At 42.4% G+C, this 17,486-nt stretch overlaps 1 protein-coding gene across 2 annotated transcripts in view; it reads left to right on the top strand.

Annotated features, from left to right (window-relative positions):
- LOC135512451 (insulin-degrading enzyme-like) overlaps positions 1–17,486 on the top strand; it is a 40,902-nt gene that overhangs the window by 16,845 nt on the left and 6,571 nt on the right. Inside the window, exons 10-20 of one of the 2 annotated variants that reach the window (XM_064934496.1) lie at positions 492–572; positions 973–1,076; positions 2,832–2,934; positions 6,981–7,103; positions 7,596–7,678; positions 8,621–8,765; positions 12,371–12,481; positions 12,812–12,932; positions 13,632–13,723; positions 14,343–14,454; positions 15,532–15,699. In XM_064934496.1, the coding sequence (XP_064790568.1) occupies positions 492–572; positions 973–1,076; positions 2,832–2,934; positions 6,981–7,103; positions 7,596–7,678; positions 8,621–8,765; positions 12,371–12,481; positions 12,812–12,932; positions 13,632–13,723; positions 14,343–14,454; positions 15,532–15,699 (1,243 nt within the window). Of the gene's footprint in view, positions 1–491; positions 573–972; positions 1,077–2,831; positions 2,935–6,980; positions 7,104–7,595; positions 7,679–7,963; positions 8,109–8,620; positions 8,766–12,370; positions 12,482–12,811; positions 12,933–13,631; positions 13,724–14,342; positions 14,455–15,531; positions 15,700–17,486 lie in introns of both variants that reach the window. The other variant, XM_064934495.1, reaches the window with a different exon arrangement.

The raw sequence follows: 17,486 nt of genomic DNA, 5'->3' as shown, positions 1-17,486 counted from the left end.
AGTCATTTAGCAGACGCTCTTATCCAGAGCGACTTACAAATTTAACTAGGCAAGTCTGTTATGAACAAATTCTTATTTTCAATGACGGCCTAGGAACAGTGGGTTAACTGCCTGTTCAGGGGCAGAACGACAGATTTGTACCTTGTCAGCTCGGGGGTTTGAACTCGCAACCTTCTGGTTACTAGTCCAACACTCTAACCACTAGGCCACCCTGCCGCCCCAAATGCACTGAAGCTGTCTTAGATTGTTTTCTGACAACACATACTCTTCTGTCATTAACATTTTATGTATAGCCCTTTTTACAAACAAAATAAAAATCAGAACCACGACTGAGAAACTTACTCAAATAGTCCTTTTGTCATCCTCTTAGTTAAACTTCTGTAACAGTACACGTGGATGAATTGTCTTGTGTTGCCCAATTCTCCATTGTATGTAATAGTACTGTATTTTTATGCGATTGACATGTGACTTGTCTGTCTTCTCCTCCACAGGACTTGAACACAGTGGCCTTCAGGTTCAAAGACAAGGAGCGGCCCCGTGGCTACACCTCCAAAGTGGCTGGATTACTTCACGTAGGTGGCGCTCTCTATTTTCTTAAGGTCGTCTCCACAATGATGCACTGCACTTCCGTGGCTCCGTTTGATGACGATGTTGTCATCAGAGTGCCTTGTCTGCCAGTCTCTTATTTTGTGTATAAAGACTTAATAGATTCAGCCCCAATCTAAATTAAACTGTCATTCCTGCTATTGTCAAAATATTATGGTATTAAGGCAGTCGGACCAGGGTAGGATGTCCAGTGTATTTTTGTCTGTTGGGATTCATTATTGTGTGCATATTATTTTTGTGTGAAATTAACACCAGTTCTGTATTCCTGTGCTCCAGTAAAGTGTTCCCCTGCATGTGTTAGTCAAAGGCCTCCCCATTGTTAGCGCCTAGACCTGTTTTTTTTTTTTTTTGTCCTCTGTTTTTCAGTACTACCCTCTGGAGGAGATCCTAGCAGCAGAGTACCTGCTGGAAGACTTCAGGCCAGACCTGATAGACATGGTCCTGGACAAGCTGAGGCCAGAATATGTCAGGTCAGTTGCAACTCTTAACTGGGTCACTAACCCTGTTTACTCTGCTCTCCTATACCATTTTCACACTATTATACCCATCCGGATGAACCATACTGCTAGCTTGGAGATGTGTGTGTGTGTGTATATATGTATTTTATTTATTTATTTAAAACATTTTTCATTCCAGCATGGTTTCAGCAACTGTTGGATGCAAAATCAGACCCACGCAGTAAAGATTGGCTCAGCTACGTCAGTTTTGCTCAGTAGTGTGACATGGGTACATGATAATACACTTACGACGCCTCTGTTTTGAAGAGCCTTTTATATGGTAACCCGGTGTTTGAGCAGATGTTGCAGTCCATGGTTACAAACAATCAGATGAGATGACATTGTTGAAATTTTTTTAATTTAACTAGGCGAGTCAGTTAATAACATTCTTATTTACAATGATGGTCTACCAAAAGGCCTCCTGCAGGGACGAGGGCCTGGGATTAAAAATAAATACAATCACAACAAGCGAGAACACTACATAAAGAGAAACCTAAGACGACAACATAGCAAGGAAACAACACATGACAACACAACATGGTGACAACACTACATGGTAGCAGCACAAAACATGGTACTAACATTATTGGGCACAGACAAGAGCACAAAGGGCAAGAAGAAAGAGACAACAATACATCACACAAAGCAGCCACAACTTTCAGTAAGAGTGTCCATGATTGAGTCTTTGAATGAAGAGATTGAGATAAAAAAACTGGTTAGTTTTATTGAGTGTTTGTTGCAGCTCGTCCCAGTCGCAAGCTGCAGCGAACTGAAAAGAGGAGCAACCCAGGGATGTGTATGCTTTGAGGCCCTTTAACAGAATGTGACTGGCAGTACGGGTGTTGTATGTGGAGGATGAGGGCTGCAGTAGATATCTCAGATGGGGGGGTGGTGTGTGAGGCCTTAGAGGGTTTTATAAATAAGTATCAACAAGTGGGTCTTGCTGATGCTGAACATCAACTGAGTAGACTTGAATAACAAGCAACCAAGGTCATACATGTTGTTACACAATCATTAGGCTCGTAGTGGAGCCATTAAGTCATGTCATTAACCATAAAATCATGTACGGTAAATCTAAATGCGATCTTACATTTCTCATTACACACTCTGTTTACAGTCATTTTCATGGCAGATTTACCTCAACATTCATCTAAACTTTCCACTGTTGAATTAACTGCCAGAGAACTTTCAGGAACGGTGTTAACTTAAACACTGGGGGAGTTCAATAACACATTATGCAGTTTTACTACCACCACAATCGCTGCTTCTCCACTTCAGTCACTACTAATACTAAAGTCCCTACTTCTACTATGATTACTTCTTCTGATACTGCTAGAATCAATGCTACCATTTCTACAGTCACCAGCACTACTGCTACTGCAGTAAAAACTACTACAACTTCTTCCGCTACCATTTCAAATGCTTTTATACAGTTGAAGCAACCACACATTTTCTTTGGGAAATCTAACTTTTCTAGTTATCACATTGGCTGGCTATCTGCACCACTCAATTGTTTTAATCACATTGACCCTACAAATTGTAATTGACTGGAGCCTCCCGAACCTCCTATACCCAGTGTTATTATACAGTTGAGTCGTAAGGGCAGCTAAGTATCTAGCGCCAGCTGCTCAGGGAAAATGGATTGTGTATAACTCCTAACCGGTCTGACGTGGGTTTATAAATGCCGATAATAATGAAACCCGTCTCTGTTTGTCCTCCCATCTGCAGAGTCGCAGTTGTCTCAAAGTCGTTCGAAGGACAGACGGACAAGACGGAGGAATGGTACGGGACTCACTACAAACAGGAGCCCATATCTGAAGAGATCCTCAAGGTGAGACTGACACACATTCAAACTCGACAGCTTTTCCATATACTCATCACCCTGTGGGTGATGCTAATGGCCTTTCCTTGATTTCACACGTCCTCTCCTCATCATGTGTTGTCGGAGATCAGATGTTCCTCCCTTCAGACCTTCTCCTTCGGTGCAGGAAAGGAAATGGGGGCACAATGAAATAGGCCAGATCTAAGATTTACCCTGACTGGGCATCTTTGTAAATCGCCCACTGGCAATGCTTGAAGGAATCTTCAATCCATCCACTTGCTGTCACACATTCCAACATAATCTAAGGTTTATCATACCACGAGTAAGAAAACAAATGGTTTATGGGTAAGGTGCTGTTGATCCACAGTCAACATCCCAGTGGTGAATGATGTTTAAAGCCGCAGATGTTTGCTCAAGAGTTTTCTGACTTTTTTTTCTATTCAGTGTAAAAGTAGCTTTAGGATGGAAATGTAAGATGTGTTGGAAAAATACATTTGCAGGCAGACTGACACTAGCACTGTGAATGTTCTCAATTCACCTTTCTGAAACAATTCCCAGGGCCACAAACTCCCCTGACCTTGAGGTTCCAAAAGCAGAAAAAGCTTTTGTGGAAGGCTTTAATACTCCCAAAGCCAACGCTGTACATTTCATGACCTTTTAGTGGTGTCTTTCTCCTAAAGGTTTCCACACAACTATCTAACCACAGCCAACTCAACAGTCTATATGGATGTTTTTTTTTAAAGAATCTGCCTGGTATGTTTTAGGATTGAGCAGTATCCAGATTTTCACACCTTTTTATACTGTCCTTGTTCCATAACAGGGTATATGGCGTTTAACGTCATAGGTCACAAGGTGGTGCTTTTTGTTTTCAAACTCAAAAAAATCCCAAATAATGTCTACCAGAATGCTAACAAAGTACTATAGAATTCCCATAGCGGATGCTAGCTAAATGCTAATGACCACAAGCGAACTACACTGAACAACAATATAAACGTAACAAGCAAAGTGTTGGTCCCATGTATCATGAGCTGAAATAAAGTTCCCAGAAATGTTCCATACGCACAAAAAGCTAATTTCTCTCAATTTTGTGCACAAATTTGCTTACATCCCTATTAGTGAGCATTTTTCCTTTGCCAAGAAAATCCATCCACCTGACAAGAGTGGCATATCATAGAGCTGATTGAACAGCATGATCATTACAAAGATGCACCTTGTGCTGGGAACAATAAGGCCCCTCTAAAATGTGCAGTTTTGTCACACAATGCCACAGGATGTCTGAAGTTTTAAGGGAGCGTGCAATTGGCATGCTGACTGCAGGAATGTCCACCAGAGCTGTTGCCAGAGAATTTGATGTTCATTTCTCTACCATAAGCTGCCTCCAACATAATTTTAGAGAATTTGGCAGTACTTGTAACCGGCCTCAACCGCAGACCACATTTAACCACGCAAGCCCAGGACCTCCACATCTGGCTTTTTCACAGGTGGGATCATCTGAGACCAGCCAACCAGACAGACAGCTGATGAAACGGAGGAGTATTACTGTCTGTGGGGGAAAACTAATTCTGATTGACTGGGCCTGGCTCTACAGTGGCTGGGGGTGCAAACATGGGTGTGCCTAGGAGGGCAGAAGCCCACTCACTTGGGAGCTAGACCCACCCATGGCTGCGCTCCTGCCCAGTGGTGAAATTCATAGATTAGGGCCTAATTTATTTCAGTTGACTGATATCTATCTATAGTTAGTAAAATTGTTGCATTCATATTTTTTTCAGTATATTTACAAAGACAGACAATCCAGCTCAGTTGTACAATGCTATCGGAAAGTATTCAGGCCCCTTGACTTTTTTCCACATTTTGTTAGGTTACAGCCTTAATCTAAAAATGGATAAGAAAAAAAAATAAAGTCCTCAATCTACACACAAAGCGAAAACATGTTTTAAGACATTGCGGAATTATAAAAAAAAATCTGAAATACATTACTTACATACACCTGGAGAGGCCTGAAAATAGCTGTGCAGCGACGCTCCCTATCCACTGACAGAGCTTGAGAGGATTTGCATAGAAGAATGGGATAAACTCCCCAAATACAGGTGTGCCAAGGTAGCGTCATACCCAAGAAGACTCGAGGCTGTGAACTTTCTGAATGCACTGAATTTCAAAAGTCTACTCCGTTTGCTGCACGCACAAAGCAAATATTAGACAGCAGGGATATTGAACCAGGACGGGGAGTTGTAAGGCTCAACAGCAGAAACAAGTTAGCCACTTTGCTAAATTGAACCACAGCTGGAGAGTATTCAGTACAATTTAGATGCAGATTAACCTTAATATTTATTGTATCTATTTATCTATTGTAAACTTGATCAACTTATGCTGACTCATGAAGCGAGCTCTTTTTGTAAACAAAACAATACGTGACTGGCTCAACTGTTCTGGTGAACGACGGTAAGCTTCGTAATGAAAAATGTGACTTGTAATTAAGAACGCGATCTGTTATCTCGTAACCTATAGATAATTACTTAAAAATAAGCTTGACGGTATTGAAAATTATACCATGTGTGCTGTAAAACTTCAAATAATAGCTCAGGCATTCATTTTGCTTAAGTCACTGAAAACAACAGGTGCGTATTAGAGACTGTATTCTATTTGAGTTAGGGATCTATTTCCTTAATGCCCACAGCTTTTGCTCATTTGCATAGTTAATGGTTTTATTCCATCATTCACTTCCAGCATTTTAATACATAATTTCCTGCACTGTCATTTACACATTAGCTAGGTTTCCATCCAACAGATTTTCATGCAAATATTCAAAAATCTGCATAAACCACATTTTCCCACCAAAGATGTTTCCATCAAACTCACTTATTGCAGATAAAAGGCTGTGATGACGGAGTGCACTTAAAAATAACTTTTGTGGTTAAAATCCTATGTACCGAAATGGAAATATTTAAATGGATTTCAATCGCATTTTCAACTCTACTGATGGTTTTGTCACGAACTGTTGCGTTATAGCAAATGTGCCCACTCTAGCCTTGGCTACCTACCTATATATGTGCACAAGTGCCAAGGCTACCTATATTTTACAATTAATATAATTTTTGTTTGTCAAACGGGAGCCAAGCATCGATCATCATGTCACCAGAATAAGACCCTTCTTTTTTATTGGAAAAGAGCATCAAGCTCATCACCTTGCACATTCACCACCCTGTGAATTTAATTAATTAATTAAATCTATAGCCATTTCTCGCATAATTATTTTACAGACACAATGATCACATCGTCGAACAAACATTGTCTGTTGGTTATTATAAAATTGTACCGGCGTTTCCTGTTTCCATAAGCCCAGTAGTGAATTTTCATGTGTCAGATAATTCAGCCGCATGAAATGGTTGGAGGGAAACATGGTTACTGTCATGTTTCTTTTGTTTAAGTGTGCCTCTTTCGGGGTAAAAAAACTTACTTGACAGAATAATTCTTCTTCTCATTTGACGACATTTCCTGCGGTTCTTTATTTTGCCACTAGAGGGCAATCGGCCAATTTTCTGTGGGTCTGTACTACTGACGTTTTTTTGTGTGTGTGCTTGTTAGCAGTTCACAGCTGCTAGCACTTTTCTTACTGATGCTACACGGATGATTACAATTTGTCATTACTGAATTATTTAATTTAACAAATCAAACCATTTAACCTCGTGAACAATTCATTTAGACCTGGTGTTTATTTGCTGAAATGTGTGCTGTTGCCCGACTATTTAAAAGGGACAGGCAACTATTTGAGACTGCGTTTTAATTTAAATTTGACTATTTCAAAATACCTGCGTATACACGGTATACTGTCAGCCTTGTGTGTAATCCCTTTGGTCATCACTGGACATAGTCGGTCCTGTGTCATGTAGAATCTGTCATGGGCAGTTGGTCTGGAGAAGAACTACCCATTGCATCATCTATAGTTCATTGGCTGTAGTTGGATAGGTGTGCAGAAGCCTTTAGTCGCCTATCAATAAACTCCATACCTAACCCTTGACTGAGCAAGGAGGACTCGCTAACTCGTCTGTGTGTTTCAGAAATGGGGAAACGCTGACTTCAATGGCAAGTTCAAGCTACCCATGAAGAACGAGTTCATTCCTACCAACTTTGATATCTACCCTCTGGAGAAAGACTCTCCCTCCGCCCCAACTCTAATCAAGGTAAGCCTCGCTCTGGATAAGAGTATCTGCTAAATTACTAAAATGTAAAATGGCGGGATGTTGCATTATCAAAGTGTTGTCACTTCATTCGCCAAGAAGCCGACAGACCTGAACACGTCGCTGCATGTTTCAAGTGTCTGACTCTGTTCATATGCTTTCATATGGTAATGTGGAAATGGTGACTGAAGTTAGATGTTCCGAATTTAGTCAACAACTGTCGTTGTTACGGTGTTCAGATCGGAGGATGTGTGTGGTGGTAACTACTGCTGACCGATTTGGAGTCTCTTATGGAACAACTCTTTTGAGCTAAGCTTCGGTATTTAATTTTGGGCTGCTGTTCACCCCAATAAAGTACAAAGGCAGTAGTAGAGGTTTGATCGATCTCTTTTCAAAGCAAGTATATGATATCAGACTGCCCAACGTTTTTCAAGCCTTTTCTTATCAATGGCACCTGCTGCTAAAGCTCATCTTACCATGTTATTTTTTTTCTAGGACACTGCTATGAGCAAGGTGTGGTTCAAGCAGGATGACAAGTTTTTCCTACCAAAGGCATGCCTGAACTTTGAGTTCTTCAGGTTGGTAGACAAACCACAGCCGTTGAAGTGTATGAGATGATGTGATGTGTAATGTGATTAAACTTTTGTCTTGTTTTCCTCATACAACCTATTGTAGTTATAGTACTCAAATACTGTAGTTTGAATTCATATTACGAGGAACCCCATGGAACCCCACTTGTCCTGCCGATCCCTAATTTTGAATGAAGGCAACACTAACTGTTTTTCAAGGAGAGCAAATTGGAGGCAGAATTCTTACTGTGGCGTTGTAGCTACTGTCATTCACCACTGCCATTTTCTCTACAGCCCGTTTGCGTATGTGGACCCCATACATTGTAACATGGCCTATTTGTACCTGGAGCTCCTCAAAGACTCCCTCAACGAGTATGCATATGCAGCCGAGCTTGCAGGCTTGAACTATGACCTCCAAAATACCATCTATGGGATGTATGTAAGTATTATAATTTCCCATCGCCCTCACGTTGCCGCGACCCCAAACCCACCCGTTCCTCCCTCAACCTGGGCCTTTGTGTCAAGCCCTGGCTGCAACATCCTCTTCATCTTTTCTTTCCCCCTCCCTCTCTCAAAATCACCTCGTCGGAAACGCTAGAGTTGTCGGTTTCCCCGTTCGTACTGGCACTGTTTTGGATTTGAACGTAAATTGTCAGTTGGTGAAGTAGTTCCCTGTCAGAAAGAGACAGTATTTTTCTATCAAAACTCTTATACCAAGGAATGGGAAATGGACACCTCAAGATGCGTCCACACTAGAAGTAGTGGCCTTTAGCGACAAAGTACTCCTTCCCTCCTTGGTGGACAGAAAGGCTGGTTGCGAGGCTGCATATACATACTCTTCTTTATCAGTTTCCTCACCCTGCTCTCTGTCCTTTTTTGACAACCTCATCCCACCTCCCCCACCCAACACTCATGTCTTCTTTTTGTTTGTCTTTTTTTTTTTTTTGTTAGTCGCTACCTATACTCAGATCCCCTGCACTGCAACATGACCTACCTGTTTCTCAGGTTATTGAAGGATGATTTAAAAGAGTATACATATGCAGCCCGCCTTGCCGGGCTGGTCTATGGCATAGCCTCAGGGATGAATGCCATCCTCGTAAGTACAGCGTCCGTCTGTCTGCCCCCCTAATGGCTAGGGGGACGAGGGAGGGCGCCAGCTTGAAGCTTTGAGTGTGCAGGACTGGCTTTACCGTTCCCCTCTATCTACGTCCTCTTTGTGTGTGTGTGTTTGTATGTTAGTCTGTCTGTGTAGGAAGATGGGGAGGTACTAGAGCCTCCCTTCCTATTAGTGGTGGGAAGTTCAACTCTTTTTACTGACTCTGGTCTTTTCAACTCATTCAGTGAAAAGAACAACTCTTTATAATTTTACTCATTTGATTCAGTAATACCCAGAGCATGCAGTTCCCCCTACTTTTTCACCATAGGGGGCTTCTTGGAGCTTTCATTGGTGACTGGGACTTTTATACAAGTGTACTTCTAAGAATGTACATTTTGTTGATTACTAGGCATACAATTACTTATCTTTACTTAATTACTTAAAAGGTCTATTTGTGACCGCAACCGGACTAGATTGTCAACCACTCTTGGCGGAATGCAATTGCTTGACTACCGCGAGAGAGCAGCACAATATCGTTCACGAACTGCAGCCGCCCTCCGAAGGAGTTTGTTGAGCTGATGCAGACTGTATGTTTTGGTTCTACAAAGCTGTGTCCATTGATAAACTAATAACTAAAATTAATGAGTCTTGAGTCAGTAAAAAGTTGTTCAAAAATAAATAATATTTTGTCGACTGCACATCACTACTTCCTATGTCCTGTCTGTGCCCACTTGTGGTTTCACTGCAAGGATAGCCACATCTAGTCCTCAAGGCATGCCGTTTAACTGATATGAAGTTGAATATTAACTTTCCATTCATCAAATACGTCTCTGGCAACATGGACTAAATTCAACTGATAGAGTTCATATTTGAATCCAGACCTTGTCAGCAGACTGCCTGTCTTGAAAGACACATGTTTGGCTTTGTTGATTTCACCGAATCACTCCCAAAACACACCACAACTAATACACCCAGATAGAACTTCATACATTCTTTCACATTCCGTTTATTTTATTTTAATGCATTGTTAGCAGCCAGTTTGAAACTCATTTGCTGTCAATATCAGCCAGATAGTAGAACAGTGTCTCCTTCACAAGTCATAAAGAAATAAAGCCAAACATTGCTTAATCCTCTGACAAATGTGTAGGTACTGTGAAATTCTGCTGACTCATGATTCCAAAAGCAAGTTAGACTGGAGCTGGCATTGTACACATAGATAATAGCATTCACAAGATTTTATTTTTTAAATTTGCCCTCAACACTATTTTCAGAGGTTAGCATTGGAATGAGGTTTTGGTATGTGTCTGTGAAATTGCGAATCAAGATGCCCAATGTGCTTGTCTTTTCACTGCTCATCTGTAGCTTTGGTTTGTGGTGCTTTTGGTTTCCCTCTTTAACTTAAGCAACTGACTAATTTCACGACTGACATTTGCCTAACATCCAATCTAGGCCCACATCTGTGAAATAATAGCTTGTGTGCAGAATAAAGCGGTCTTACTCACTACTGCTATGTGATGTCAAGGTCATAAATAAGACTACTTAAGAATAGGATTATACATGTTATATAGGCTAATCACTCATGGGTTGATGCTACATACTTAGGAAATAATGCTTTTAATTCTACATTCCGGCCAATCACAGATGCCTTGCTAACTGTATGGGTGGGGTGTTTTTCCTCCTATATATTAGCTCTTCCAAGCTTCGGGAGTAATAGAGTTGAGTCAGCACAAACTGGCTGGGGGCTCGTCAAGGGTAATGATGTTGGAAGAGATTAGAGTTAACTGGTGTCAGTATGTGTGTGTCAGGGAGAACGAGAAGGGGAGGGAGAAGGTGATTTTTCCGAGAGCAAAACGCTGCAGCCTGAGGCTATTGCGGGTTCATAAAGGTGCCAGAAGGTTTGGAGGATGCACAGCCGAGTTTCATGTAACCTTGACCGGGCTCCGATCACACACAGTTTGACACACGACAGTCGCATGTACACACACAACCACTCACTTGCATCGGTTCTTGGTAGCTTGTCACTGAGCAAGATGAATAAAGGGAAATGCATTTGCAGTAGATTGTAATGCACAATGCTTGCCGTGTAGACCTTGAGGGACGCGTTGAGTAGTTCACTACAGAAGGATGTGGCGGTCATTACATTTTGTCGGCCGCGATTGTCATGCAAATATCTGACGGACTTGCGGTAATTGACTGTTAGTTAACATAAACATGTTTCGCAACTCCGGGTTACACACACAAGCCACTGATGTGGACTTGGTTTTTACATTTTAAAGTCTGATAAATCTATTTAATATAGCCCACACGTCACAAAACCATTTTATTTATTTCAGGCAGGTGTAAAGAAACACGATATGAAGAAAATGTAGCCTATTTCAGAAGAACAGAATAGATGTAGTACTACATTAAGGAGTCGTCCTTAATGTAGGCCCTGCTATGTCTGTGGGCTACACTAGTTCATTTAGCAGTCCAAGATCTGCTTAGAATTCCCGTGGGATTATTTTATAGCGAGGACAATACATTTGAACGTAGTTGAATAAAATGGAAAGGATATATTTTTTCCCAAACAATGCGGCTGTTCTGTGTTGAGCGATTAACCAAGAGAACAAACAGGTCCTCCCTCCTATATGCCCAATTTGAGTTATTTGAGCAACTTTAGTTCTGATACAAACGTTAGGCCATATGTTTTGATTTCTAATACATTCTAAGGCCATCGTAGTTGGAAGATGTTTGTGCTGCCTGCGCTACAGACGTCTATATCGGTCCGCTACTACAGGACTCGTAAAGGCCCAGTGCACTTCTTTTGAGAGATTTTTTTATTATTATGATTTTTTGGGGGGTTGGGTTCAGGGGGTGCTTCATCACCCGTACTTCCAGCGCTATGTCTAAGTCTGCATGATGCGACTCTAATGATGATTGTGAAAAAAGTTGCATGAAAGGCAAGCCCGCTGCTGTTTCTTGCGCAGCCTGCACACACTTCATAACTTTCGTTTACAAATTTGACAAGCAAATATGCTTGATAATATTCTCACCCATCAGACGATTCTCAATTGAATCTGGTCTTTACATATAGTCTACTAATATACAGTGCATTCTGGAAAGTATTCATACTTTTTCCACATTTTGTTACATTACAGCCCTTTTCTAAAATGGATTAAATGCATTTTTTCCTCATCAATCTACACATAATAGCCCATAATGAAAAAACACACTTTTGTGTGCTAATTTATTAAATATGAAATATCTGAAATAACTTATTTACACAAGTATTCAGACCTGTTGCTATGAGACTTGAATTTGAGCTCAGGTACATCCTAGACAAGCAGGTGAGGGTAATTCCTTACTAATTAGTGACCTTGATTAATCAAGTACAAGGGAGGGGTGAAAACTAGCAGACACTCGGCCCTCTGTGGAATGAGGTTGACGTGTCTTAGACAGAGGATGGGCCAGGGCAGGACTGGAGGTTTGGGAGGGTGGTCTGAAACATTGCTGTCTTTTAGTTTTACTTTAGCTTACTCATCCACACATTTCACGGTTTCCAGGTGCTTTGACACTCACATTATGCCTACATTTTCACTCTCACCCTTTTCGTCTCCTTCCCACAGCTCTCAGTGAAGGGCTACAATGACAAGCAGCACATCCTGCTGAAGAAGATCATTGAGAAGATGGCCAACTTTGAGATTGACGAGAAACGCTTTGACATCATCAAGGAAGCGGTAAGCTAAGCATCCAACCCCCACCCACCCACACACACGTACTCAGGCTATGATATTACCCATTATATCAGATCAAAAGTTTTTTTATTTTGTGATATTGTGTTTGACCCCATGGCACACCAGAGCTACCATCATATGGGTGGCAGTTAGCCTAGCAGTCTCAGGGAGAGTGGGATATGCAAAAAAACTATTCACACATGTCTAATAATACAGACTTGTACATGTGTGAAATGGGACAAATATAAGCACTTACCAAATTATAATAATATTGTGTTTGACTCTTCATATGACTGAATTTTTACCCGTGGTTGCCCTTGACCCTTCCTCCAGTATATGAGGTCACTGAACAACTTCCGGGCAGAGCAACCCCATCAGCATGCCATGTACTACCTGCGTCTGCTGATGACAGAGGTGGCCTGGACCAAAGATGAGCTCAAGGAGGCCCTGGATGGTGAGCCATGTTCTCACACAAACACACACAAGCGTGCACACACACACACACACACACACACTCCTTCCTATCTCTCTGCCCCTCATTTGAACGCAGAGCTCCTCCCTGAGCTGCAGTCATTTCTCCGCAGTGAAAGTCTCACCGGAGGAAGGGGAGCAGATGTACTGTCTGTACTGTTCAGTATATTATGTTTTCTCGATGGAGCCTCGACAGATGTCCTGTGTATCACTTGAGGCTCAGTTCACTTTCTGTCTGGGTACAGTGCAATGCAACCTGTTCTCATTTATTACCTCAAATAAACTTGTCCCTATTTCACCTACCTTAGTGCCTATGTGTTGATTTAGTGCCCCTGTTCCCCTTCTCTGGGTCTCCATCCTCAGTACCATGTGCCTGGTTTTTAGACAGGCTACTGCTCTGTCCTCCCTTTCCTTTCCCAGTTACCCTGGCTGCTCATCTATCACCTCTCATCACTAACTGAATGAATCTGGGTCAGACAATGTGTGAATTCAGATGGACCAACCTACGCAGAGAGGAAGTGTTTTCTGCAGTTCTCCAAGCTCGTGTGTGTGTGTGTGTGTGTGTGTGTACATTTCTGCCCTATGTGGTGGCAGGCAGAGTCCACATGACTACAATGCTTTTGATTCTGTTCTAGCCTGATTATGATAACACTGATTGCTTCCATCTGAATGTGTCTTCTAGATGTCACTCTCCCCCGCCTCAAGGCCTTTATACCTCAACTATTGTCACGGTTACACATCGAGACCCTTCTCCATGGCAACATCACCAAGGAGGTTTGTTTGATGTTGCTACCTTCGTGTGGAAAGTTTTATTATTTTGTTCGTTACAGGCAGACAAAGACGTGCGTGCACACACACAGATATTATATGTGTAGAATGTGGATTGGTTCTATAACTGCTTATAAAGTCAGCCTCTCCACTCCTTTATAGGTTTTAAGTGGAATCCTTATGTCACAGAACCGTCACACACCGTCACTCTGATAAGATCCTCAGATCAAATCACAGACTTTATATAAGATCCCAGCTGTCCATGAACAGTCACCCTTATCTCTGATAATGATGCCCAGTGGAGAGGTGTCACAGTCTAGTGGAGAGGGAATTGGATGCACCAGCGGGGGCAATGGTCCACTTCGTCACTATAAAGACTCACTGCTCTGCAGGGCTCCTATTACCTTAGATGGAGCTTGCACTGCGTGGACAGAATATTGTAGCAGTGTTGTTTACGATTCAGTGGCAGGCCCTATAGATGGGCATCTGCTATTTACCCTAGAAGATGTGGGAAACGAGTGATGCGGATGATAAGAGGAATCTTAACACATTTTAAAGGTGGATTAATACACTGATTTATATCATTTGCACCCCTCTCACGTTTATTTTTTCTCCCTTTCGCCAGTCTGCTCTAGGCATGATGCAGATGGTTGAGGACACGCTTATGAATCAAGCCCAAACCAAGCCCCTCTTACCAAGCCAGTTGATTCGCTACAGGGAGGTGCAGGTGCCAGATGGTAGGTCAAGTGCCCTGTCCATCACTCCCTTCACCCTCCTGTACCTGCCAGTCATGCCCGTCCCCATGGTGACCCTGCTGAAGGTTTCTTACCCAACAGTCTGGCCTACATCAGGACCTGTGCTTGTGTAACACCTCGGTGTCAATGACCCTCCAATGTCCTAGGGGGAAAGGCTCACTTAACAAGGGGAAATGGACATCACTGGGAAATACAATACACCCACTTTTTTTTCCCTCCCTTAACCTTTTACACACCCTACACAAGACACTGCACAACAACACACCTGTGCCACACTTTTCCTGATGACATTAGGTAACTTGAGCATGGGGAAGAAGAAAGCAGGGCTGTCTGGGCCATCTGGAAACATCCTGTGTCCTGCTGAGGGATTTGTTTCGGGCCTGGATCCTTCCGGACGCCAGTCGGGGACAGAATCACAATTTATAGCTTCCCAACAGATATGTTTTGAACAAGTTTAGAACTTTCAGACACATACTTCTACTGCTTGCTTGCTTCCACTCATCTTATGGGATTTTGAGTGCCAGTGAAAAGCTTTTACTCAGCAAAAGAGTGTGATTTTGGCTCAGTCTCTCCTGTCTGGAGACTGGCGTGTCATCAATGTCCTCTAGATGAACTCTATTAATAACTTTCCTGTATGATGCCTTTTTAAATCTCCCTGTCCAAATATGTTCTTTAGTAATTGCATATTTACAGTTAAGCCGGTGATTCATCAACCGGCTAGGTCGTTGCTTATTCCTAAATGCATTGTTTGTTTTTCAATATTCAATGTTTGCCAAATCATGCATGTAGCGTTTTACACTTTGCATTAGGGTTAGCTGTTTGAGGGCCATGACTTCTGTATTGCATGTTTGATGAATGTGTTGTTTTTGAATATTATGATGCTGCAACTACAATGCGTGTTAGCCCTGAGTCATGTATTTATTAAGCACCAAAGTGACAAACTGGGAGTGACAACCTGGACAACTTGTCCAATAACAAACACTTGTTTTCCTTTTCTTTTGCAAATTTTTTTCCATTGTGCCTTAATGAATAAGATGCGGTCTGGTCTGTGCCTTCCAGGTGGTTGGTATGTGTACCAGCAGAGGAACGAGGTGCACAACAACTGTGGCATAGAGATCTACTACCAGACAGACATGCAGACAACCCATGACAACATGCTGCTGGAGCTCTTCTGTCAGATCATCTCTGAGCCCTGCTTCAACACACTGCGCACCAAGGAACAGTTGGGTACGACCACGCATGCTTTCTCTCTCTCGCTCTCTCTCACACCAGTGGAGACCGGTCCAGGAAGGCAGTGGGGAATGGACCTCCCTTGGAAATGTCCATCGTAAAGTACTTAAACACACTCAAACTCAAAACCTTGCTGTGAAAAAGGAACAGTATACAGTGCATTCGGAAAGTATTCAGACCCCTTGAATTTTTCCACATTTTATGTTACAGCCTTATTAAAAGCATACCTTATTTACATAAGTATTCAAATCCTTTGCTATGAGACTCAAAATTGAGGTGCATCTTGTTTCCATTACTCATCCTTGATGTTTCTACAACTTGGAAGTCCAACTGTGGTAAATTCAATTGATTGAACATGATTTGAAAAGGCACACACCTGTCTATACAAGGTCCCACAGTTGACAGTGCATGTCAGAGCAAAACCAAGACATGAGGTTGAAGGAATTGTCTATAGCGCTCCGAGACAGGATTGTGTCGAGGCACAGATCTGGCGAAGGGTACCAAAAAATGGCTGCCGCATTGAAGGTTCCCAAGAACACAGTGGCCTCCATTCTTAACTGGAAGACGTTTGGAGTCACCAAGACTCTTCCGAGAGCTGGCCGGCCTGCCAAACTGGGCAATTGGGGGAGAAGGTTCTTGGTCAGGGAGGTGACAAGAACCTGATGGTCACTCTGACAGAGCTCCAGAGTTCCTTTGCGGAGATGGGAGAACCTTCCAGGACAACTGTCTCTGCAGCACTCCACCAATCAGGCCTTTATGGTAGAGTGGCCAGAAGGAAGCCTCTCCTCAGTAAAAGGCACATGACAGCCCACTTGAAGTTTGCCAAAAGGCACCTAAAGGACTCTCCGATGATGAGAAACAAGATTCTCTGGTCTGATGAAACCAAGATTGAACTCTTTGGCCTGAAAGCCAAGCGTCGAGCTCATCACCTGGCCAATACCATCCCTACTGTGAAGTGTGGTGGTGGTGGCAGTGTTTTTCAGTGGCAGGGACTCTGAGACTTCAGGATTGAGGGAAAGATGAACAGAGCAAAGTACAGAGAGATCCTTGATGAAAACCTGCACCAGGGCGTTCAGAACCTCAGACTGGGCAGAAGGTTCACCTTCCAACAGGATAACGACCCTAAGCACACAGCCAAGACAAATCAGAAGTGGCTTCGGGACAAGTCTCTGAGTGGCCTGGCCAGAGCCAAGACTTGAACCAGATCGAAACCTGAAAATAGCTGTGCAGCAACGCTCCACATCCAACCTGACAGAGCTTGGGAAGATCTGCAGAGAAGAATGGGAGAAATTCCCCAAATACAGTTGTGCCAAGCTTGTAGCGTAATATCCAAGAATACTCTAAACTGTAATTGCTGCCAAAGGTTCTTCAACAAAGTACTGAGTGAAGGGTCTGAATACTTATGTACATGTGATATTTCAGTTTTGTATAAAAAATGTCCAAACATTTCTAAACATGTTTTTGCTTTGTCATTATGCGGTATTGTGTGTAGATTGATGAGGCAAAAATCGATTTAATCCGTTTTAGAATAAGGCTGTAATGTAACAAAAAGTCAAAGGGTCTGAATACTTTACGAATGCACTATCCATATAGGTAACTGCCAAAATAAAGGAAACACCAAGGCACAACAAAGTGTCTTAATAGAGCGTTGGGCCACCACGATCCGCCAGAACATATTCAATGCGCCCTGGCATAGATTCTACACGGGTCTGGAACTCTGTTGGAGGGATGCGACACCGTTCTTCCACAAGAAATGTATTAATGGTGGTAGAAAATGCTCCAGA

Source organism: Oncorhynchus masou, chromosome 24, assembly GCF_036934945.1.
Source record: "Oncorhynchus masou masou isolate Uvic2021 chromosome 24, UVic_Omas_1.1, whole genome shotgun sequence".
NCBI classification, from domain to species: Eukaryota; Metazoa; Chordata; class Actinopteri; order Salmoniformes; family Salmonidae; genus Oncorhynchus; species Oncorhynchus masou.
Note: the sequence above shows the minus strand (reverse complement) of the source record. Positions and strands in the feature narration are given on the sequence as shown.